Source organism: Megalobrama amblycephala, linkage group LG5, assembly GCF_018812025.1.
Source record: "Megalobrama amblycephala isolate DHTTF-2021 linkage group LG5, ASM1881202v1, whole genome shotgun sequence".
NCBI lineage: Eukaryota > Metazoa > Chordata > Actinopteri > Cypriniformes > Xenocyprididae > Megalobrama > Megalobrama amblycephala.
The window spans coordinates 30,467,365-30,492,088 of record NC_063048.1 but is presented as its reverse complement, the minus strand read 5'-3'; the positions used below and the strand labels follow the sequence as shown (position 1 = coordinate 30,492,088).

The 24,724-nt window shown below is 36.5% G+C and overlaps 1 protein-coding gene across 2 annotated transcripts in view; it reads right to left on the bottom strand.

Moving 5' to 3' along the window:
* adam12b (ADAM metallopeptidase domain 12b) overlaps positions 1-24,724 on the bottom strand; it is a 125,137-nt gene that overhangs the window by 42,189 nt on the left and 58,224 nt on the right. For both annotated transcript variants that reach the window (XM_048191792.1, XM_048191793.1), the window contains exons 6-11: positions 24,360-24,546; positions 21,760-21,825; positions 20,197-20,268; positions 19,754-19,923; positions 18,308-18,392; positions 10,817-10,965 (exon numbers count right to left, since the gene is read on the bottom strand). In XM_048191792.1, the coding sequence (XP_048047749.1) occupies positions 10,817-10,965; positions 18,308-18,392; positions 19,754-19,923; positions 20,197-20,268; positions 21,760-21,825; positions 24,360-24,546 (729 nt within the window). The remainder of the gene's footprint in view (positions 1-10,816; positions 10,966-18,307; positions 18,393-19,753; positions 19,924-20,196; positions 20,269-21,759; positions 21,826-24,359; positions 24,547-24,724) is intronic.

Here is a 24,724-nt window from a genome sequence, read left to right as displayed (position 1 = left end):
TATCATTAAGCATCTGCTTCATAATTCCACATCTTTTCCAAGACACAACAATGAACCCAGATGCTGATTACGGAGTAAATTATTCTGAAATTACACGCCTGCTGTCCTCTCCAAAACGAGTGTGCTTAAACATTTTGATATATTTATGAAACAGTGCAATGTTGAGTGTTTGCATAAAACCAATAGCTCTAATCAATCTCGCTTGTGCTGTTGGCACCTCTGATTCGACGCCAGTGCACCTGCTGTGTTTTGGAGATCTTTAAATTACAGGGCAAGAATGAGATAAGACCCAATGCAAGACAGCTACAACACTGCATTGTTAAAAAAGTCAATACAGATCAAATTAAAAAGGCTGATTTATGCTGGTCAGACCTGATTTAGAGCTAGTCTAGCTGATGAAACTTGATGTATCATTTACTCACGCTCATGTCGCTTCAAATCTGTATGATCTTCTTTCTTTTATGGAACACAAAAGGAGGAGTTCTCAAGAATATAGTTCCGTTTCCATGCAATTACAGTAAATTGCTTCAGACTAAGGCTTTCAAAAAAAGTAGTCTTGATGCTATATTTTACACTACATACAAGTCTTCTGAAGCCATACAAAATGTATTTGACATCCACCTTAGTTCTGTCTTCAAAAAAAAAAAAAAAATCATATTGTGTTCTGCTGAAGAAAGAAAGTCATATATGTTTGGAATGACAAGATGGTGAACCATCCCTTTAAAAACCATTTTGAGGATACCAACTTAAAATATCAACTCTGGCTTTGTACTTGAGGTGCACTTGAGTCCATCTAGGCATGATACATGTGTCTCACTTGTTGTATTTTCATAGAGGGTGTTCATACACACAGAAACACACCCTGATGATTTGTATTGTTTCAGCTGAGCTTGCACGTTACCCAATTATTCACGTTTCCTAAGCGTTCCTCTGGTCACTGTTAGCATAAACCTCTCTACAGTACGTCACAGAATTCCAAACATGTTCAAATTTCTCTTTGGGAGATGTCAGCACAGCCTAGTTCTCGGTCAAACCATGACGACACCTGATATCATAATACACACACCCATGCCGAACAATTTGTTAAAAGAAAACACTTGTTGGAAAAACCTACACCTACGTTTTTGCAAAGCTCCAGAAACTTACCTAAACATATAATTTACTACAGTTTCCAGCTGAAATGAACACTAGTGGCAGTAAAATGCCAACTATTATTCCTATGTACACAAAATATGATTACAGGGGGCAAATTATTGATTAAAAACTGTTCCTGGCATGGAAATAATTATGAACATAGCACATGATTTGTAAACTAAAACATTTCGACATTTGCATCACATAACCAGCTTCATATGCATGGCTTTTCTAATGTATCAAACAGGAATGAAAGTGAGGCTGTGAGGGATTCAGTGGCTTGGCTTGTGCTTTTTGATTGTTCTGCTGACAAAACACTGCAAAAATATATTTCCAAGAAATTTCAGTAGATAAAAAACCCCCAGACAACATGAAAATTGAAATGTATGAAATTATAAATGATCTAGGAGCTTTATACATCTTTTTACAGCGGATGCCATTGAAAACATGTGAATTCATCACCCATTAGAAAACTGCTGTTAAATAAATTAGCAACAAATACTAACAATATAGCCAATCCTCACCGTCCGATAAACTTTGTCATTTAATTTGAAAAGCAATCAATTAATCCGAAGGGAAGCTGTGATGTTTCACAGCTGCAGAGGCTTACTTGTGGCCCATTTTCAATAAGTAGCCTACATGTCCTTTTCATGTTTCCCCCCTCCCAAGTATTTGATAATATATGCATATAATATCCAGATTTACCAAGTTAATTTGCATCTGGATTGGACAAACACATTTCATGACCCTGCCTGACTCATTTCCACAGATTGGTTTGTTGAGTCTGAGTGCGTTATTATATTGCCTTATCACAAACAAGATATGCAGATGGAAATGTTGTTTATTGTGTTGTTTACTGTAACGCTTGTCGTCTATACACACTCTCACTGGAAGACTACATTTTCCAACATTGCTTGAAACCTACAGCCAACTATGGCAACCCAAATAGCTCAAAATACACAGCACTTTTTTTCCTTGTGGTGGTTCTAAATGGTATAATTTTGTATAAAGTTGGAAAGTAATAGTAATGATTTAAGTAGTATTTTGTGTGCTTTATTAGACAATTTTAAAGTAAAAGTAATCTGTTTTGATAATTCAATAAACTGTTATTTACAATAACAACTAGTTGAAAAAATATTGCTAAAAATAGAACAAAGACTTGAATTGAGACTTGACTTGGACCCTAAAGACTTGAGACTTGACTTGGACTTGGACCACAGGGACTTGTGAACATTTCAATCACTAAAAACAGTGAGACATTCTAAAATGCTTAACATAAAAAAACACTTAAAGGGTTAGTTCACCCAAAAATGAAAATTATGTCATTAATGACTCACCCTCATGTCGTTCCAAACCCGTAAGACCTCCTTTCATCTTCAGAACATAGTTTAAGATATTTTAGATTTAATCCGAGAGCTTTCTGTCCCTCCATTGAAAATGTATGTACGGTAGACTGTCCATGTCCAGAAAGGCAATAAAAACATCATCAAAGTAGTCCATGTGACATCAGAGGGTCAGTTAGAATTTGTTGAAGCATCGAAAATACATTTTGGTCCAAAAATAACAAAAACTATGACTTTATTCAGCATTGTCTTCTCTTCCGGGTCTGTTGTCAATCCACGTTCACGACTCCGCAGTGACGCTGCTTGTGACAGCGGTTGCTGCTGTGTAGGAGCTTCTTCAGTCGCTCTTAGTTCTTCCTCTGTGTCGAAATCCTTAGACATGTTTGCGAAGGTTGTTTTGTTTACAGCGTGCATCTCCCTCAGACTATAAATGATAGGGCTGGGAATCGATTCCAAAAAGAATCAATTCCTCGTTTCTGAGGTGTTGGGAATTGAGAGTCGATTCCAAAGGTTGGAATCGATTCCATTAAGAGGAATCAACTCCACTTTAATATATATTTTTTTTTAAACACAAACTGGTAGCCTGTAGCCGCTTTCATTTGTCAACAAAATCACGTCACATGTAAAGAAATAAAGTTCAGACTAAATAAATGGATCCAGTCGTGACACAGAGTATGGTTTAGGGTAGGATGATTATTTCAGCATTGTGTAGGCAATCAGCGCAATGACTGACCCAATGAAATCTTTAGAATCGGTTGCTGGGCGGGGTTTGATCTTACTCGTTGTAGTTTAGGACAAGAAGAATAAATCAATCGACAACAACAATCAATCACACTCACGCGAAGAATATTTATATGTGTAAAGGCCCTAAAAAAAAGTTTATATGTGTAAAGTGTGCATGAGTCTGTTCCTGAACAAAATGCTTTTAGAATTAAACAGGAATTTTAGCTATAGTTTTATGATACTGGATGAAATATATGTACCACAAATAAATAAAAATCTATCTATCCACATACATAAGTGTATATATACGTGTGTGTAGGTAGGTATGTATGTAAATAGAATCTACCGCATATATGTATATGGTGAACATATTCCTAGTCTTTACACTGTGTCTACTGTCTACACCTGTTGCAGGTTGCAGTAAATGCCTCGTTCTACGAACAAGCAGCACTTGCAATACGTCTAATAGGAAGGACAAATGGATTTGCAACGATCGCTTTGTCACACCCGGTGTAGAGTTTCTCGCTGTTAGACGGTGTTGGTATTAAAAAAAAAATAAAATCTTTTTGATTCTTTTCGATTCCAGAAAAAGGAATCGATTCCAAAAAATCCGGAATCGAACAGCCCTAGTAAACGAAGCTCAGATAACACGTCAGCAGCGTCACTGAGGAGTCGTGAACCCGGATTGACAACAGACCCGGAAGAGAAGACAATGCTGAATAAAGTCGTAGGTTTTGTTATTTTTGGACCAAAATGTATTTTCGATGCTTAAACAAATTCTAACTGACCCTCTGATGTCACATGGACTACTTTGATGATGTTTTTATTTCCTTTCTGGACATGGACAGTCTACCGTACATAAATTTTCAATGGAGGGACAGAAAGCTCTCGGACTAAATCTAAAATATCTTAAACTATGTTCTGAAGATGAATGTGGTCTTACGGGTTTGGAACGACATGAGAGTGAGTCATTAATGACATAATTTTCATTTTTGGGTGAACTAACCCTTTAAAGTCCCTTAATGTACTAAAACAGTGATATTAAAAGACCAAACATACAGTATACATCTTATTGATGATGAATACTATATACAGGCGAGATGAGCCCAGAATATGAATGCAATGTGTTAAATGGTTGTGCTTTCTTTATAATGGTTTTCTATGTTCCGTTTATATTTTGGGTTCATCTCCTTCCCTGTACATACTATGAATCATCAATATTGAATTTGGTCTTTTAATATTACTGTCTTACTTCATAAGAACTTTGTACAAACCTGGTAAAAATCATTGGCGGGCAATGGAGGAAAGCCTTGTTTTGCCCAGGGTTGCCAGGTCTGTGCAACAAAAGTAATCCAATGGCCAGTCAAAAGTAGCCCAAAACTAGCCCAATGCGATTTTCTCCATCAGGCGTTCAAATTCTCCACTGAATTTGTACATCTGAGTGGTGTTGGAGTGCTGAAATCATATGTATGGGGGTGGAAATCAACCCTCGGAAAACATTTTTACACGCAGCAACAACTTAAAAGTAGCCCAATTCCGCGGGAAAACCGCGGACATGACAAAACTGGTATTGCCCTCCAGGTGGGCTTTCCTAGATGTCATGTGAAAACTATGAATAGCTGCCCAAGAGATGTTTCAAATATGGCCGCCGAGTGAAACTACTTTGACGCGAGTCACAATAAAATAGCTCAAAGAGGTAAAATTGCATGGTTGTTTCAGCAAATGCTTTTTTATCTCATGTTTAACTTTTGTTAACGTCAGTGACACCACAGGAAAGTTTTTTCCAATTAGTCTGCGTTGAATCCATTAAATTTAAATCATATTTAAACACATTCTCATTCCTTTTGCACACATAATGTATACACACACACATACACAGCCCAGTAGTCAACCTGCCCGGACAGTAGAAAAAAGAAGTCATTTGCATCTAGACATTTTCAAAACCCCATTCTGAGTTTGACCTATTAGAGCTGTTATGTTATCAGCGATAGGTGCAGAATGAGGAAATTAATGTCTGTTTAATGAGCCTCCTCCGGCGATGCAAACTGATTCGAAGTCGGGCTCTATTGTGCTGCCTGTCATTTAGAAGATAACACCGCCGTTTGGGATTCGGTGTGCCGCCACCACAATAAAAGGTGCAAGCGATACCCATTAAGCGATAGCATCTGATGTGCTCTTTCCAAAAGGCCATCTGACATGCTGGATCTTACGGGCAAACGTTCTTCCCTCATTTGCTCTGTAGTGAAGATTCAGGCCAAGATTGTGTGAGGTAAGCACTGTCTAAATGAGTCAAATCACAATGTTTAACACCTCGCTGATAGCCTCATACCTCAAGCTAAGATATATGCTGTGTTTGTTCCAGTTTTGCATGTACTGTTCCTGTCTAACTGAATGGGGAAACACAATAACAAAAGTTTGGCTCCACAGGAATTTATACATGGAAATAATCAAAGAAGGCGATTAGCTTGACTTCCGTTTCTTACAGCCACCATGTTCAGCATTACAATTTCCTCCATTCATTTTCAAACGAGTGCCTTATTTCTTCCTTATTCGGTTGTTTGGCATGTATGTTGGCTATTGTATTTGGCTGAAAAACATTAAGAAGCCGGCAATAAGTTCCTGTTTATGCTTCAGGCTGAACTGAAGCAGATCTACTGTAGTTTTTAATTTCTATTTTTGTCCCCCCCCATCTTTCTTTGTTTTGTCTGTTTGTCCTGTCTGTCAGGCCATATGTCAGGTCTTATTTGCAATTGTCTTTCTGCTGAGTTTCCAGCTCTGAATCTCCCAGACTGTATGTTATTGTTAGTTCGAATCTGCAGATAGGACACTGGGGCTGAGAGCTCGCAAAAGCTGTCAAAAAGAGAGAGGGAGAAAAAAAACATTGCATGCAAGATCATGAATTTCTCATGTTTGAACTTTAAAATAGATCCTTGCAGAGTAAGAACAGCGCAACACATCCAGCAACTGCAGGAAAAGGGTTTTGAGGAACTGAATAAATCAGAGCCAGAATGTGTGCTTTGTTAAGGCCAACTTACAGAAGGTTTATTTAGCCAGAGAAAACAGCATGAAGACAAAGGATCAAACACATGGAGAAAATTAAAACTGAGAAAGTGTTTTTTTTTTATTATTCTTTTTTATGTGAATTGGTGTTTCATGGTTTTTAACTGATAAATAGTATTTATCTCTGAAATGTATCTAATCCTTAAAATAGTCATTTCAGCATATTTTGATTTTGTTTTCACATGATATATCTTAATATATCTTTTATTTGAATAGTTTTTTAGTTTAGCAATGTAAAAACAATAAGTCTTTTTTAGCATAAATCAAATTTACATTCATGCATTTAAGCTTTTTCTTAAAGAAGAAAAAAAAAACAATTAAGAAAAAAAACTTTGCTAATGGGATAAAATATATAAGTTTAATTAAACAAGATAAATCAGTAAGATTATTATATCTTAAAAAATATATGTTTCTTATGCTCACCATTTTACATATTCCATCACTAACGTAGATATAAACAATCCAATATTTTGGATTCAGTGAGAGTCTGATTTATGATTTATGTTTATGCTTTGTTTAAATGAACTATTTTTATTGCAGTATATTTCCTTTTATAAGTTGTATGACTGGTTTTGAGTTTAGTAAAATCCCAAAAGCAGTTAAATCTGCATTTATTTAATCAAATATACAGTAAAAACAGTAATAATATTATTACAATTAATTATATTAAAGTATTAAAATAACTGTTTTGTATTTTAAAAATATAATTTATTCCTGTGATGCAAAGCTGAATTTTCAGCATCATTACTCCAGGCTTCAGTGTCACATGATCCTTCAGAAATCATTCTGATATGCTGATTTGGTGCTAAAAACATTCTTATTATTATCAATGTTGAAAACTGTGCTGTTGTTTTGTGGAAACTGATCTTGTTCTTTAGTAAAAATATCTAAAAATCCTTAAAATAAGACAAAAACATTAACTAAGAATGTGATGTTTTTTGTCTATCTATGCATGTGTTTTTTGTGTCTTTGAGACCGCGTGTGTCCGTGAGTTTCGGCCTTTAGGGTTGAATAAACTAAGGAAGCCTGTGTTTTTCCCATGGGAAGTAAAAAATAGGCCAGCATTTTCCTGATTCTGCAATAGTACACAGCTTCTCTGATACAACAAATTCATGTGCACTGCCACTAAAACAATACAAAACAAACGCTTTGACTTACAAATCCTACGCGAACCTATCAGAAGTAGACACCAAACTCAACAACCTTGAATGACGCTGCACTGAGCGATGTGTGAGGGGTTATTTTGAAAGGTGGGGACAAGCTTTGGCACTCCAGCTTTCTTTTAAAAGCACCTTCTTTTTAGAGAAGTGCCACGTCCTTTTAAGTATTCATCCATTGCGCTGCAGAAGAATTTGGAGCTATGAATATTTAAAGTAAAAAAAGTAAAAATGATGTCAAACTCTCCTCTGTACCTGCGGCTAAAATAGACGACAAAAACACCTCTTGTGACAATACCCAGGGGGGTATTGTCCTGGCTTTAAAAAGCCCAGAGAGGTTTCTTCCCAGCATGTTGTCTTGTTGCCATATGAACACATAATGGGAGAATAGGGTTGTGCTGTTTGTTATGGCCGTGATCCAGGGTCGAGCTGCGGTCCAACAAAAATATCCCCACTATGAGATAAGACAGCCACAGCAGAGAGATTGAAAACCGGTCACAGCTGAGAGCAGACAGATGATTACTGGTGAATGACATGCAATATTTCAGAAACTGCAGCCTTACTTTATAGACCGAAGGCTGAAAAAGCCACAAGTCTGATCCTGGAATATCTCAAAAACACTGGAAGGTAATGTGTGCCACAAAGAATGTTGCAAGGCTGAAAAAGTTAAAAAATAGTTTAAAAAATGTAACGATTGTGTATTTTTAAACAGAATTTTGAGGATCTAAAAAAAAAAAAAAAAATGAAATCCCCCAGAGTATTCACTAATGTTAAAAAATATATTTTTTTTATAATTTATATTATGATTTTTTTTTTTTTAAATATTATATAAAATGGAGGCATTTACGGAAGAGGATTAGGGCCAAGCAATAATAAAAAAATCAAACCATCTCGAGATTAAAGTTGTTAAATTTCGAGAAAAAAGTCGAGATAAAATGTTGAGAATAAACTCGTTAAATTACGAGAAAAAAGTCGTTAAATTACAAGAACAAATTCGTTAAATTATGAGAAAAATGTTGTTACATTTCGAGAAAAAAGTCGAGATAAAATGTTGAGAATAAAGTCATTAAATTAACGAATTTTTTCTCGTAATTTACCAAATTTGTTCTCGTAATTTAACGAGTTTATTCTCAACATTTTATCTCGACCTTTTTCTCGTAATTTAACGAGTTTACTCTCAACATTTTATCTCGACTTTTTTCTCGTAATTTAACGAGTTTACTCTCAACATTTTATCTCAACCTTTTTCTCGAAATTTTACGAGTTTTTTCTCGTAATTTAACGAGTTTATTCTCAACATTTTATTTCGAAAATTTCGAAATTTAACAACTTTAATCTCAAGATGGTTTTATTTTTTTTATTATTGCTTGGCCCTAATCCTCTTCCGTAGGCATTAAAAGTGACAGTAATGAGAATTATAATGTTACAAAATATTTTTATTTAAAACAAATGCTGTTCTATTAAACTTTCCATTCATCAAAGAATCCTAAAAAAATGTCTCTTGGTTTCTATTTTTTTTTATTTGTTTTCAACATTGATAATAATCAGAAATGTTTCTTGAGCACCAAAACAGCATATTAGAATGATTTCTGAAGGATCATGTGACACTGAAGACTGGAGTAATGATGCTGAAAATTCAGCTTTGCCATCACAGGAATAAATGACATTTTAAAATATAATAAAATCGGAAACAGTTACTTTAAATATTTTTTACTGTTTTTACAGCATTTGTGACAAAATAAATGCAGCATATAAATTGGTGAGCATAAGAGACTTTTCAAAAAACATTAAAACATAGAAAAGACCGCAAATTTTTGAACAGTAGTGTACATAGTGTAAAAATGCATACAAGTTGAGAATGAGCCGGTTTAATTATACCAAAGAGTCAAGGTTTTGCTGGTTAGTATGGTTCCCCTTTCTAGTACAGTAGATGTAAAATATAAATCTCAAATATTTCATTACAGGTCAAATTTTAGCAGTTCCTCTCATTTTGGACTATAAAAAAGTGTGAAATGGACTTCTCACTTAGCCAATCAGTGTTATCATGCTGTCACTGCCATTCCAGAGTGATTAGTCACATAACATTTATGTCTCAAGTGATTGGCTCAAAACAACCTGGCCAAACGGAGCACCCAAGGATGGCAGATTTCACACTCAGTCCATTCCAATACTCCACCGATTCATCTAAAAGCCCCATTCCACCTGGCTCTCTGGTTCATCGTCTGATAAGGCAAACTGGCACAAGTGTAAGGAGAGAAATTTCCCATTATGAGCCAGCCTCACCTTATCAACCAGGTGTTTACCCATGTTCGAGACCAGTCACATGCTGAAAACCATTACCGTCAAGCGCGTTATCACCAGAAGCCAGACGACAACCGAATGTCTGAAATCCAAATTTCGGGGTGGACAAAGCAAGCCTTCCACCTATCTACAAGTTTTTGAGTTTCAATCCGAGACCAGTCTCACGTCAGCGATGACGTATGGGTATGAAGTGCAAATTCATCACTGAGAGACGGCTAATTAACCCCCGGTCAATAAGATGCAGGTAAACGGCTGATTATTCTCTTGTGTATGTGAATGATGAGAGCTTGATTTGCCCGTTCCCCAGATAATGGGTCTCGTTGGAGACTAATTGAGCTGTAGAGTGATGTGTCTGCAGTGCATTTATACATCAAATCCAGACAGGTTTCTCCACTCAGGAGTACAAGAGGAGGTTATCAAAGACTAGCTAGATCTTGATCTGCTCAAACACAGTGCTGGGTAAATTACTTAACTGTAGTCAGTTACTGATTCCATGTAGTTAGTAATGTAACAGATTACTCATTATTAATGTAGTCTGATTACTTTTGAACTAACTCGTTTTCACATTGATTTGAATAGGATAATCTTGTACCACATTGATATAAAAATACAAGGAGAAAGAAAATATATTCCATTCTTTGTTATTATCAACAAAATGAACTGCATTAAATATTACATTATATTTAGTCACATGACTAGTGGCTGGTCTGTATGTGCAGTTCCACAAAACTGGAAGACCTGAATGTATATAAGCAGCAGATTTTTATAGAAAGGAACATTTAAAATATAGCAAAGAAGTAGAATCAATTAATTATGAATAACTTACTCTTATTGTTAGAATAACATGTAATTATGTAATCAATAGAAAAGTAACTGTAGTCTGATTACGAGTATTTTAAAATGTAATATAATCTAATTACAATTAATTAATTTAATTACATTCATTTTTGGAGTCTGATTACGTAATCCGGGTTACATGTAATCAGTTACTATCCAGCAACGTTCAAACATTCCTATTTACTGACAGAGGTTTGTCAAGTGGCAAAACCTGGTGAGTAATAATTCTGTAATCAACAAGCTTCTTTAGCACATACTCACCCTGTAGAGGGGGTCATGATGCAGCCGCCACGATCTACGGTCATCCTACAGCCGCATCCTCGCTCTGGTGTGTCGTGGTTCATTCCAAAGTTATGGCCCAACTCATGGGCCAGAGTCACAGCAGCTCCCAGAGGATTGTCCGAGTGATCCTAGGAAAGCACACAATGTCATATCAAGTCTCAAACTAGCCTGTTTTGTATTTATCTGTGTATTTTCTTGATGTATATTACTTTGTACATTGTAAACTGCCACTAAAAGAGATATCAGTCCAAGGGAGTCTGGGGGAAGAAAAATCTAAATAATGGTTGACTAATCTGATGAACTTAACTTTCAAATGAAAATTACCCCAAGCTTTACTCACCCTCAAGCCATCCTAGGTGTATATGACTTTCTTCTTTTTGATGAACACAATCTGAGATATTGTGTATTGTGTATCTCAGATTGTGTTCATCAGAAAGAAGAAAGTCATATACACCTGGGATGGCTTGTAAATATCCTGATGCATCCGCTAGACCGCCTTCAGTATTCAACTTAGGAAGAAAGCATAACTGGCGTTGTGTCAGTTAAAGGATTAGTCCACTTTTAAATAAACTTTTCCTGATAATTTACTCACCCCCATGTCATCCAAGATGTCCATGTCTTTCTTTCTTCAGTCGAAAAGAAATTAAGGTTTTTGATGAAAACATTCCAGGATTTTTCTCCTTATAGTGGACTTCAATGGGCACCAAACAGTTGAAGGTCATAATTAGTTTCACTGCAGCTTCAAATTGTTCAGCACGATCCCAGATGAGAAATAAGGGTCTAACCAATGAAACCATCGCTCATTTTCTCAAAAAAATTGAAGTTTTAACCTTAAATGCTCATTTTGAACTAGCTGTCTTCTTCTTCTCCTCTATTAGAATTCTGGCAGTGTATACACTGCTAAGTGTATTACTGCCCTCCACAGGCCAAAGTTTGAACTAATTGTTATATACTGTTGAACTAGCATATTGCATATAAAAATTAGTTTAAACTTTGACCTGTGGAGGGCAGTAATATGCTTAGCAGCGTCTACATTGCTGGAATTCTAATAGAGGAGAAGAAGAAGAGAGCTAGTTCAAGATGAGCATTTCTGGTTAAAACTTATATAATTTTCAATTTTTTTCAGAAAATGAGCAATGGTTTCACTAGATAAGACCCTTATTTCTCATCTGGGATCGTGTTGAACAATTTGAAGCTGCAGTGAAACTAATTATGACCTTCAACTGTTTGGTGCCCATTGAAGTCCACTATAAGGAGAAAAATCCTGGAATGTTTTCATCAAAAACTTTAATTCCTTTTCGACTGAAGAAAGAAAGACATGGACATCTTGGATAACATGGGGGTGAGTAAATTATCAGGAAAAGTTTATTTAAAAGTGGACTAATCCTTTAAGCTTTTTCCGAAAGGTGAATAGGGAAGGTATAGGACGTAGTGTAAGCTTTTTGAACTGCAGGAGGCGTTGCGCTTTCTTCCTAAGTTGAATATGGAAGGCGGTCTGGCGGAAGATACATATTTTACTTTATAACTTGTTAAATATGGATATTTTTTCAAGCTTCTTCCATAAATTGAATAGGGAAGGCATAGGACATAGTGTAAGCATTTTGAACTGCAGGAGGCATTGCGCTTTCTTCCTAAGTTGAATACGGAAGGCGGTCTGGCGGAAGATACATATTTTACTTTATTTTTTTACACAAATGCATCACTTCACTTCAGAAGGCCTTTATTAACCTCACCCCCGGAGCCATGTGAAGTACATTTATGATGGATGGATGGATGTGGATGGATGCACTTTCTTCAGCTCATACTTGCTGGTATCGCTCACTGCCATTATAAAGCTCGGATGCGTCAGGATATTTATTAATATATCTCAGATTGTGTTCATCAGAAAAAAGAAAGTCATTTGCACCTAGGATGGCTTGAGGGTGAGTAAAGCTTGGAGCAATTTTCTTTTGAAAGTGAACTAATCCTTTAAGGTGTGAAATTTCACAAGCAACAAAGATTCAATGGCCATTATCAACAGTGTAACAACGCATGAAGCACAGTTCACTTTCAAACCAAGCAGCTTTCTGTTGGTTCAATGGGGCAAATTCGCTTGACCAACTTGCGAAATCTTTTGCTCTCACGTAAAATTTCAGATTGCATGGATTTCTATTGAACTGCTTGGATTTTGCCCATAAAAATTTGCCATACAACAGTAAATGTGACCGCACTTTTATACTGAAGGAGGGATTGAAGCCATATCTAGGGACCAGAATATCAGGTTCAACACGGAACACCCTAGAACAACACGGAACACTGTAGACACTGTTTAGAACATTTTAGCAACTGCATGGCAACACTCACATTTTCTTGCAAAAATATTTTAAATAAAATAAATTATAACTTTTATAAAATACAAATGTGCTAGAAAAATGAACAGGACCAAAGTTTTAATGTTTACATAATGCTTGTGTACCACAATAATGTTCAAATAATCTTCATGTAGGGGCTTTCTTTATACAAGACTGGGGAAAAAAACGTAATAGCTGATTAATATTGTATGATACGTGAAAGTACCAGCAGACAGCTGTTATTAAATGTCTTGAAGGGCTGTAGATGCTCCTATGAATTTTTATCCTTTCTCTTTCAAACTCACTCCTTCAAAATCTCTTTCAACCTTAAAACACACATACAAGCACCACTTCTCTTATTCTCCTTCCTCTATCTGCTCTCTTCATCATCTGTTCACAGAGAACAAAGCAGAGCTTCAGCATTATCCATTTCAGCTGAGGTGAAGAAAACCTCCCTGCTGCCTCACGAACGTGACCTGGTTACCAGTAAACCACCTCTTATAACCCAGAAACACATTTTTTTTCCCCTTTAGTTTAGCTGCCATCTTTTCACACAACTACAGCCTGACTGCTTTTTTTTTTTCCATTTCACTGTACATCAAAATGCCATTTCCTGCTTTGATTACAGGGCAAGGAATATGACAGGCTCATCTAGGCTTTCAGAGCCAACGGGTGATATTTCTCTGCTTCATTTCATTTATTCAAGATCTATAGGGTGCCACTGATGACCGTATATTCTGAGTATGACTGACTTGCCCCTCTCTGAGCATAATTGCAGACTAATACAGTGGTTAATGCCGTGGGAAATCCAGACTTTACTATTCCAAGAAGCCACTACCAAGATGCCACATTGAAACATGGTGCCTTTTTAGTGGTAACAGCCATATTTAAGTGCTCTTGTGTTTCTCTCAAGTTAGTTCCAGATTTTATAGGGTATCTCCTATCAAAGAAATTCACAACTTTTGGATTCCTATAATCATGTAAGATGTGCCCATTATGGTTTGTCCAAAGGTCATATTGTTGCATTCAAATCTTCTTAGACAATTTGCGAGTTAACTCACAAGACCTTTTAAACTATCAGTCTTATAACATGGTACAGGATTCATTTTCAGTCTCTGTTTGCCATATGTTAGTGCACAGGGGATTGACGCACACATGAAAACAAGACTCTGAAACCACAGCAGCCAATACAGAAATACATCAGTCAGTGTACAGTGTGTCTTTTCCTAAATCAAACCTCTTTTCTTCTTCTTTTTCATGTCCCCTCTGTCTCTCTCCTTTCTCTCTTCAATGGATCTGTTGATTTTATGAAGTAACTTAAAGGAATACTCTTCCCAAAAAATGAATATTGGCAATGTTCATGCAGCTGTTTTCCATACTAATTAAGTAAATTGTGTGAAAATAACCAACAGAACTACAGAAACAGTTCAATTTGTGTTACGTATGCATGGTTCTTTACAATATTTGGCAGAAGAAACCAAACAACTATGGAGGGTGAGTAATTGATGACAGCATTTTCATTTTTGTTTGAACTATCCCTTTAAGATCTTAATGGAAACCATTTATCATACAGCACCACAATAGTTTGTAACTTAGACCTATGGCTAATGACTTCATCTCTGTGAGGCCCTGAAAGTTTGTTACAGTGGCATGGATGATAGATCTAGTCTAATAAAAATGTAAATGTGTGTTATTTAGTCATACAGAAGCAAAGCAGCAATAAATGGCTAAATAGGTAGTGCTGCATTGACTGACAAGCAGCCTCTGGGTGGTTAAGAGAAAGTAGACTAAACCTGCATGACCTTATAGAGCTGAAATTCATATGGATTAATGAAACTAATTTTCATATTAAAAGTGCGATATGCTACAAGATCATGGACTACAAGAACATAAACAGCCTCTCTGAAGCTGCACTGCACTGGAGTCATACAACATTGAAGCATTACTACTACTACTAGAAGCATTACAATAAATATAATTTATATAATATATATGTGTATCACGTGTGGGTGCTAAAAATATCGCACAACCCAGGGGAATAACATACAAGTAGTTTTTAATCCACAGGAATTCACAACCACTTAATTCAGACAAGATCCTAGACGAGACCAGGTCAAAGAACTGAACAAAACGGAATATATATAGACAGACTAAATGAGTAAATTAATAGGACAACAGGTGAATGGGATAATTAATCAAGGGTACAAACTGGTACACACTAGGAAACTAGTGCTTTGTTCGAAATCGACCCCTAGACCCTCATTCACTATTCCCTACATTAGCCCACTAATACAGTCCACTTGAAGAAGTGAATGAAAACAAGTGAGTGAATTCAGATACTGAGTGCGCCGGAAGGGCTGCCGCTTTTGCATAGTTTATGCTTGCCATTTAAAAATCATATGAAACAGCCCATACACGCAAACAAGAACAGGGAAAACAGAACTAAAACACAATGAATCTAAATCACTGCATCTAAAGCATACATGCTACTATACATATATATACATACATGCTACTATATGATTTTATATATATATATATATATATATATATATATATATATATATATATATATATATATCGGGCATTTCCTCCAAGGAGGCAAGGGAGGCAGTGCCTCCTCAAAATTTGGATAAGAAAATAATCCATATTACAAAAAAAAAAAAAAAAAAAACGCCGCAAATATTAAAGTGTAAATAAAAATAAAAAGTGTACAAGTTACTCGTTTTTCTAAAGGAAAGTGACACCCGCAAGTAAAGTTACAGCGGGAGTCCGCGTCTCTCATGCCTCCTTTAACCTCAAAGAATGAAAAGAGCTCCTAAAGCAGTGGGTTGAGAGGAGGCAGTGCCTCCATCATGCTATGATTGAATATGATCTGTTATGATTGGATATGATTGGTTTGTGTAATAAATACCACCTCTTGTTTACGTGTGCGTTCTGTGCGTCAGTCTGAATGAACAAAGTGATGGCTTAAATAGGAAGACCAATTAGGGATAAGGAATAAGGGTTTTATCTAGCGAAATGATCGGTCAATTTCTAAAAAAAAAAAAAAAAAAAATTAAATTGTGTATGGTTTATAAACACAAATGATCACCTTTGCAAGTGCTTCCGCCAGACCTCACTTCTATATTCTTCAAAAAGCTTACGCCGAGTGTCCTACACCTTTCCTATTCAACTTACAGAAAAAACAGAACTGGTGCCGCGTTCGTTCCGTAAGTCGAATAGGGAAGGCGTAGGACATACAGCGTAAGCTTTTTGAAGAATACGGAAGTGAGGTCTGGCGGAAGCACTTGCAAGGTGATCATTTGTTTATCTAAAGCACATACATTTTAATATTTTATTTTAAAAAATGACCGATCGTTTTGCTAGATAAGACCCTTATTCCTTGTCTGGTATTGTTTAAAGCCCTTTGAAGCTGTACTGAAACTCTAATTTTGACCTTCAACCATCTGGAGGCCATTGAAGTCCACTATAAAGGAGAATAATCCTGGAATGTTTTCATCAAAACCATTAATTTCTTTTTGACAGAATAAAGAAGGACATGGACATCTTGGATGACATGGAGGTGAGTAAATTATCAGGAAAATTTAATTTGAAAGTGAACTAATCCTTCAATTTATAATTTTTTTTTTTTAAATAAAAAAATAAATAAAAAAACTGAGGTCATTGTTTGCCTCCTCATTTCAGAACACCACTGCACACCATATATATATATATATATATATGTATATATATATATATATATATATATATATATATATATATATATATATATATATATATATATATATATATATATATATATATATATATATATATATATATATATATATATATATATATATATATATATAGCAAAACACCTAAAGAACAGCAATAGGTTAAAGGAGTGGAGGGTCTTTCAAGGAAATCATGAATAAACCAAGAAACACATGATAAAAAAGGATTTAGTAGTCTTTCTTCTTTTAGAAAGAACCTTTGCTTCTTCTATATATCACAGTCTAACCTGCCAAAAGCCATGAAAATGTGAATGACTGAAGCTAAAAAAAATGAAAAAGGAGCATGGTGGTAAAAGCAGTAGTACTGATGACTGGTGGGTGCAGGGCAAACAACCAAGATCTGTGTCTATTGATCAGCTGAAAAATTCTGAAATTAAAAACAAACAAAATTAGATTTAATAAATACGGGCTGTGTGGGATACAACCTATGCCATAAAGGAATAGTTCACCTGAGAATGAAAAGCTTTCATTATTATTTATTTTTTTTCACCCGTGTGCCATTCTAAACACATATGACTTTTTTTTTCTGGAACACACACATTGGTGCACCTATCATTATGAGTACATTCCAGGTGTAATGGTTTTTATACAGTACAAACTGTACATTCCACCCTCCTACACTAACCCTACCCCTAAACCTACCCATCACAGAAAACTGTCTGCATTTTTACTTTTTTAATAAACATTGCTTAGTAGGTTTTTTAAGCCATTTTAATTACAAGGGCTCAGGAAGTTTCCTCATAAACCACATTTACGTTGTAATACCAGTGTAATACACGTCATGATACTAATTTATGTCCTCATAAATCATATAAACAAACTCCCATTCACACCGAGAACAATAACTATAAAGATCACTATAATGATGACTATTAGTGTCCACACCAGCAGACAATATCATTCTGTTTATTCTAAGCGTGCACTGCAGTTATGTTGTCTAGCACTTTGCTAATGCTCAAGCTCTTTAAAGCAGGCTGGATTCTGATTGGCTGTCAATGTTTTTATAGTTCATCAGCTGCAAAAATCGTTCTGAAAGTGATTCCAATGATATCGTTTCTCATTATAGTTATGGTGTGATGCTATTCTTTTATATTTAGAATGGTTTTTAGAACTAAATATTTAGCGTTATCATTACAGTTATCATCCTTGGTTTGAACAGGCTATTGGCCACATGGAAAAAAGTATGTACCAGGTTGGGAACAGCATGGGGGTGATTAATAATGATTAATAATTGGAGTTAACACTCCCTTCAAATTTCAATGGTTTTAAATCATGAAAGTTTAAAACAGCTGGATGGTTGTGCAGCTCAGTGTGAATGTGCTAATTATGGGACACAGAGTGTGTAATGATTGATTTCTCACCATGACAATGCCTCCTGACTGCTCAGCGGTACACATACTCATGATGGGAGCCATGCCTATTGTGGTGCCCTGGAAGTACACCCCACTGCCATAAGAGAATGAAAATGAGGTTAAATTTATGAAAAAAAAGAGAACAAAACTGGTACAGCCAAATAATAAGATTAATACAAAGGCTATGTTTAGAATAACATTCTACCATGACACCTGCTGAATTAAACATGCAGAGGTCTTTTAACAAATGTAGCATACTACTGTATGATAATGCTTTCCTTTTTTAGATAATAGCCTGACTTGGTTATGCATTGCTTCCCCTATAACCTGATTTTGGTATGCAGTTTTTTCAGGATTATTTGATGAATAGAAAGGAACATATTTGAAATAGAAATATATTTAACTGTCTTTTTTGATCAATTTAATGCATCCTTATTCAATTCTTTAAAAAAAAAAAATCATATGGAACCTAAACTTTTGAATGGTATTGTATTTACAGCACAGTACATATAATTTAATCTGTGTTGCTATAGAGCACAAGTTGGTAAGAAATCAGATATAGTTGGGGAAAGTTACTTTTAAAAGTAATGCATTACAATATTGCATTACTCTCTAAAAAAGTAACTAATTGCAATACTTAGTTACTTTTAATGAAAAGTAATGTGTTACATTATTTTCGTTACTTTTTCTCACCTGGGCTTGCTTGTTTGGTTTTTAATAACAACAAAAAAGTTTTACTTTGGGCAAATGTTTAGGCTCTTTCATGCCAAAAGTGAAATGAATAAGTCTCAGGCTGAAGGAAATGCATATTTACACCTGTACAGTAGAGGGCGCAGCTCAAACAAACCTTTCAGCTGTGCTGCAGTTCTAGATTACAGAAGAAGAGGACACAGGAGAAGGAAGTTCAACACTCTTATTTCTAATCTAATCTAATCTAGAGTCTAATCTAAAGTCATTTTTGCTTATTAGTATGGTTAAATTAGATAATTGAATTGAAAGACGTTGGTTAATAAAGTGAGATTAAATACATAAAGTATATTTGTGTAATTTAATATAATTAATTATTACAGGTTTGCATAAAATTCTGAGATTGAATTTCACTGTTTGAGGAATACTGAATGTTTTCGTGCAAGTGAGATGAGTAAATGCATGTTCACATTCAGTCTAGAACTACAATAACCATCATGTTCACACAGCGCACACAACACCACTTTAGTTCTCTCAACATGGGAACAGGAGAGCTGTCAGTCAATAAATGTGAAAAAGTAATTTGCGTTACTTATTTGAAAAAGTAACTCAGATATTTTGTTGTAAATTTAAAAGTAATGCGTTACTTTACTAGTTACCTGAAAAAGTAATCTGATTACCTAACTCAAATTACTTGTAATGCATTACCCCCAACACTGTTTGCCAAAGTGTGTATATATCATAATGTGAGTAATATGGGTGTGTTACCTAATAAGTTGGGCGTTATCATGTGGATGCTGCGGCAGCAGTTTAAGTTTTCTCCAGTCCAAAAACTCATGCAGGGTTGTGAAGGGGTCTTGGGTAACTGCACACTTATCGGCATCACTCCACACCTCCAGTCCCACCAGAGCTACACGAATGTTCAGCACTCTGTAAAACTGAGAGAACACATACTGTAATATCAAACCCTCCATTTCTTCATAAACTTGACCCCACACATCTATTGACAAAGAGACACATCAATCCATCATAATGTCTGTCTGGACATCAGTCAACCTACAAAAATTCTCAGGTTTTTTTCAAAAGGGGGCTCATTTAAAAGCTTTTCCTTTACCTCAGCAGTCCTACATTCATCTCTGACAATCAGGCCTCTATTTTAGACTTCTAATCAAGTGTTCCTGTTCATTTGCGCAAAGAATGGCATTTAATACCTTGTCCACATAATTGGCGATCTCAGCAAGCCTTTGCTTAACCTTCTCCACATCTTTTCCTTGTTTCTGGAACTGAAGAGGGAAAGAAATGTCAAAAGGTGAGATGAGAGATATACTGAAACGAGTATAAAACGGTAGTCTAGATGGATTTTTAAACAACACAGGACCCCTGATTGACAATATCTTCAACTGTCATTTGTAAGGACATAATCAGAAGTGTGGCACATTCTTAAAGGTCCCGTTTTTCGTGGTTTTTTGAAGCTTTGATTATGTTTATAGTGTGCAATATAACATGTGTTCATGTTTTGCGTGTAAAAAAACACAGTATTTTTCACATAATTTACTTATCTGTATACCGCTGTTTCCACTGTCATAAAAACAGGCTGATGACTTCCTTGTTCTATGAAATCCCTCCTTCAGAAATACGTAACGAGTTCTGATTGTGCCAGCGGTTCCTGTGTTGTGATTCGACAGCAGTTTAGCGCATCTTGCCCGGAAAGGTCACGCCTCTTACCATAACGTGGAGATGCACGCGCTCAGTGTTATAGTAAACATGTCTTTAATTTTACCCTATCAATTTGAGTCGGAATCAGACCCGGTGATTGGACTGCGGGATGAAAATAACAGCGTTTCGACGACATGGCGACAAACACACTCTACAAACGCAACTCTTATGTATTCCTGTGGGCGGAGGTTAGTCAAAAAACTGTTTTAGTGACGTCATTAAAGAAGGAAGTAGAGGGATGTAGTCCAAACAGGCCGTTCGATGTAGGCGACTTCTGTTAAATAAAATATCTCGCTTGGCATTGAACTTTGAGCTTTAAAATTTTACAGATTTTATTTATACTCTAAAAACAACATTACACACAACTAAAGTTTGAAACATGGGATCACGAAGAACGGGACCTTTAAGAGCTCTCAAAAGTGATCTTTACAGTAGGGCGGAGGCACTGAACAATAGCAATCAAAGTAAAAAAAAAAAAAAAAAGAATTAGCAGGGGGAGAATGAAAAACGTCTCAGGTTACTAAACGTAACACTGCAATCTCTCTCTCTCTCTCTCTCTCACACCCACACACACACACACACACACACACACACACACACACACACACACACACACACACACACACACACACACTTTAATATACAGACAGCTGTGCTGATAACATGATAGCTTTCTTCTTGCCCAGTTTCCTTTTCCCACATCCAATGTTCACTTTATACACAACACTTCCTGTTTCCTGTCTGATCATTTGGGAGCATTGCCCTACTTCCTGAGAGGTCCCACCCTCTGTGACCTGCTTTTGGATTGGCCTACTAAGGTAAAACAAAGAACCAAAACTTTGCCGTAACCCAAATACTGCACAGTACTTAACCAAATACAATTGGCTATGACTGCACATTTCCCTTGATTTTTCTTTCTTAGAAAAAAGAACTTGGTTGAGCATGTATGAACAAAAGGTATTGTGATATCTGACTGACACTACACACACACAAAAAAACAACTTTTTAACTTGCACCACAATATCTGTAAAACCTGTTGTGTTTATTTGTTGTCCTACCTCTCTGTTGTCTGCTACAATGATGAGCTCCACGTATTTGGTGGTCTTCTGAACATCCCTTTTATGCTGTCAAACAGAAAAGAGACCATTTTTAATTTTCCAAATTTTTTAGTGTGATTACCTCTATGTATTGCAAAACCACTGTCCTTTTCACTGTAAAATGACCTAAAATAAGATCTCTGAGTGATCTTCACCATTACATTTGGACTTAAACGGGACCTATTATGCAAAATTCACTTTTATAAGTGTGCGTAAACAACCAGCCAATAATGGTAAAAACCCAACCACTCCTTTTTTATAATCCCCATGAATCATAAACAGCCTCTCCAAATGAACAATTCCAGATTTCCCCCTACTCTTACATATGCCATTTGTCTGGCTAGCACCAGACCAAGCTCAATTTAAAATTGAACATTGGTTTGGGGAGTCTGCTATGTATTTTCTACTGCACAAGAGGTGTGATTAACGAGCATTATTCACGCAATTGGATAGTCCTTCAACCAATCAGATCAACGATCCGGGTGACGTACTTTGCAGAGCGATGCGAAAACTCCAGACAGGTTTAGTTTGTATTGGTTTGTAGCATTGATCAGCGGTTTGCAGAAGCAGCAATGGCATTGAGCGATTAACGGTGATACGACTACAACAACGGGGATTGAGCTGAGCTCCATTCTTTTGGCCACCAGCGGGGCTAGCTGGTAAATTAGGCTTTTACCAAAGCCGGTCGGTAGTAAGGCAAACACATCCTTCTTTTTTATGAATTGTTCCAGGGCAAGTCTCTGTTCCATTTTCAAAGAAAACTTGCCTTTGAAATCTTTTAAAACAGCATCGACAGCGGCATCAACTGGTTGCTGCACTTCGGTGGCCGCCATGTTCAATGTAAACAAAAAGCTGCTTGGCGTCGCTTCTCTATCGTCATCGTGTTATACCCGCCAATAGCGAGCAAGGTGGATAAGCCAGTCTGTGATTGGTTCCCGCAAAAGTGTAACAGAAGCAGTAGAAATGAATGTACGGGTTTCCAGACTGAGTTGCCGGGCGAAATCAAACCGCCGGCAGATCAGGCTGGGTTTACATAGTCTAATACGCCATGACTGGCGAAATGGAATCTGCCTTATTACCTTAGCTCCTCCCCTGAGTGAGTACACAGTCCACCATGTTTATCTCTTCCAGAGCATTTAACAGCACTCAGAAAACCATATATCAGAAGTTTAAACTGTTATGGCTTCAAAACGCACGCAGATAATTAACTTTCATAATGACAAAGAACTGCAATATCATGCAAGCGTGGTCGCGATAGAGATGATAATCAAAACCAAACAGATTTTTGGCAGAGTATCCAAGGCACAAGCTGTACAGGCTCCACCCTCTTCTGGAAAGGGGGCCGGGAGTAGCAGCTCATTTGCATTTAAAGGGACTCACACCAAAATGGTGTGTTTTTGCTCATAGGGGCAAATTTGACAAGCTATAATAAATTATCTATGGGATATTTTGAGCTGAAACTTGACAGACACATTCTGGGGACACCAGACTTATATTACATCTTGTAAAAAGGGGCATAATAGGTCCCCGATAAGTTCTAAGTCTACGGAACAAGCATTTGCAAAATGTAAATTTATCTTTGTACCACATAATGTGGTACTCTGACCGCCCCGACCCGGTATCGTGATTTCAACCAAGACGCAATTTCCCATGGTGGGGGGTTCCGCCTTGGTTGAAATCACTATTCAAGGCGGTTGTGGTCCATCTCAGTTGAAATAGCAACCAATTATTTCGATTTTTGGATGACTTGTGATGGACTGACACTTTTGTCTTGTTCAGTGCCACTTTAAGTCTTCAAATGCTATTTTCTACAGTCAGTCATTAAAGGCAGTCACATGCTTCAAGACTTCAGTCAATGAGAAATATGATGTGCACTTCACTTTCATTCATTTAAAAGATTCATTCAAAAACACTGATTTGTTAGTAAAAAAACAAAACAAAAACACTTCGACCACCAAAAATAGCTGATGTCTGAACCAACAAGTGAAATTCCCCTTTAACCTCACTGTAACACTTTTGGTTGTTTATAACTTTGACTAGCAGTTCAGTAAGTCCACACCGACAATATCAAGAGTCTTCATCTCCTTTTGATTTGTTCTCATCCAAAGGATGATGAAAGAGTTTATAATCAGATGTGTCTGCAAACATCAACGCCTGCACCGATACAGATCCTAACCGTAATCACTTATTATATGGATATCATCAGTTTGCCATTGTGTTGAGTTATAACAGCATCTTCTATGTGCTGCTATCCTTCCGAATCAATACAATGACGTCTGAACATCCTATTTAGATAGCTCTATTGTGATAAGAACATCTTCAATGTCAAGACTGTTATGTAGGGATCTTCTGTTAACCTTTGATGTCTCGCCCAGCTCTCTAATCTTGTATTAGCATGCATGGGAAGTGAGGGCAATCACAATCCCCTCATCTGCATTAACAAAGACATCACATGCTGAATGATGCATGTTAATTCATCCTCAAGACAAAAAGTGTCACAATAGCACAATATTGTCACAATAGCTGCTACATTGACAGTTGCTGACGGATCGCATTCATACCCTCGTCCTGAATGATTGTGGCAGTCCTCCAGCGCTTGTATGGCTGACAGTCGATATGTTGTGTCCGTGTCCACAGGTTCCGGAGGGGAAGTGTAGGTGATGTCCTTCATAAATCACATGGGTGTCGTTTGCTGGCTCAAAAGCTGGCTCCACCATCAGTGTTTTATTTTCAAGTAAGATAAACCCTCTGTGGATTGAATAACGATTTGAACAATTTTAAATAAGCAAAACATACAAAAACATACTGGCAATCTAACAGGCAACTTATTTTGTGGAACTTGCTAAGACAAGCATCACTATTACTATTGCTCAAACTTAGTAGTGATTTGTTTAGTGAAAAGTTGGAGCGTAATCTGTGATACAGA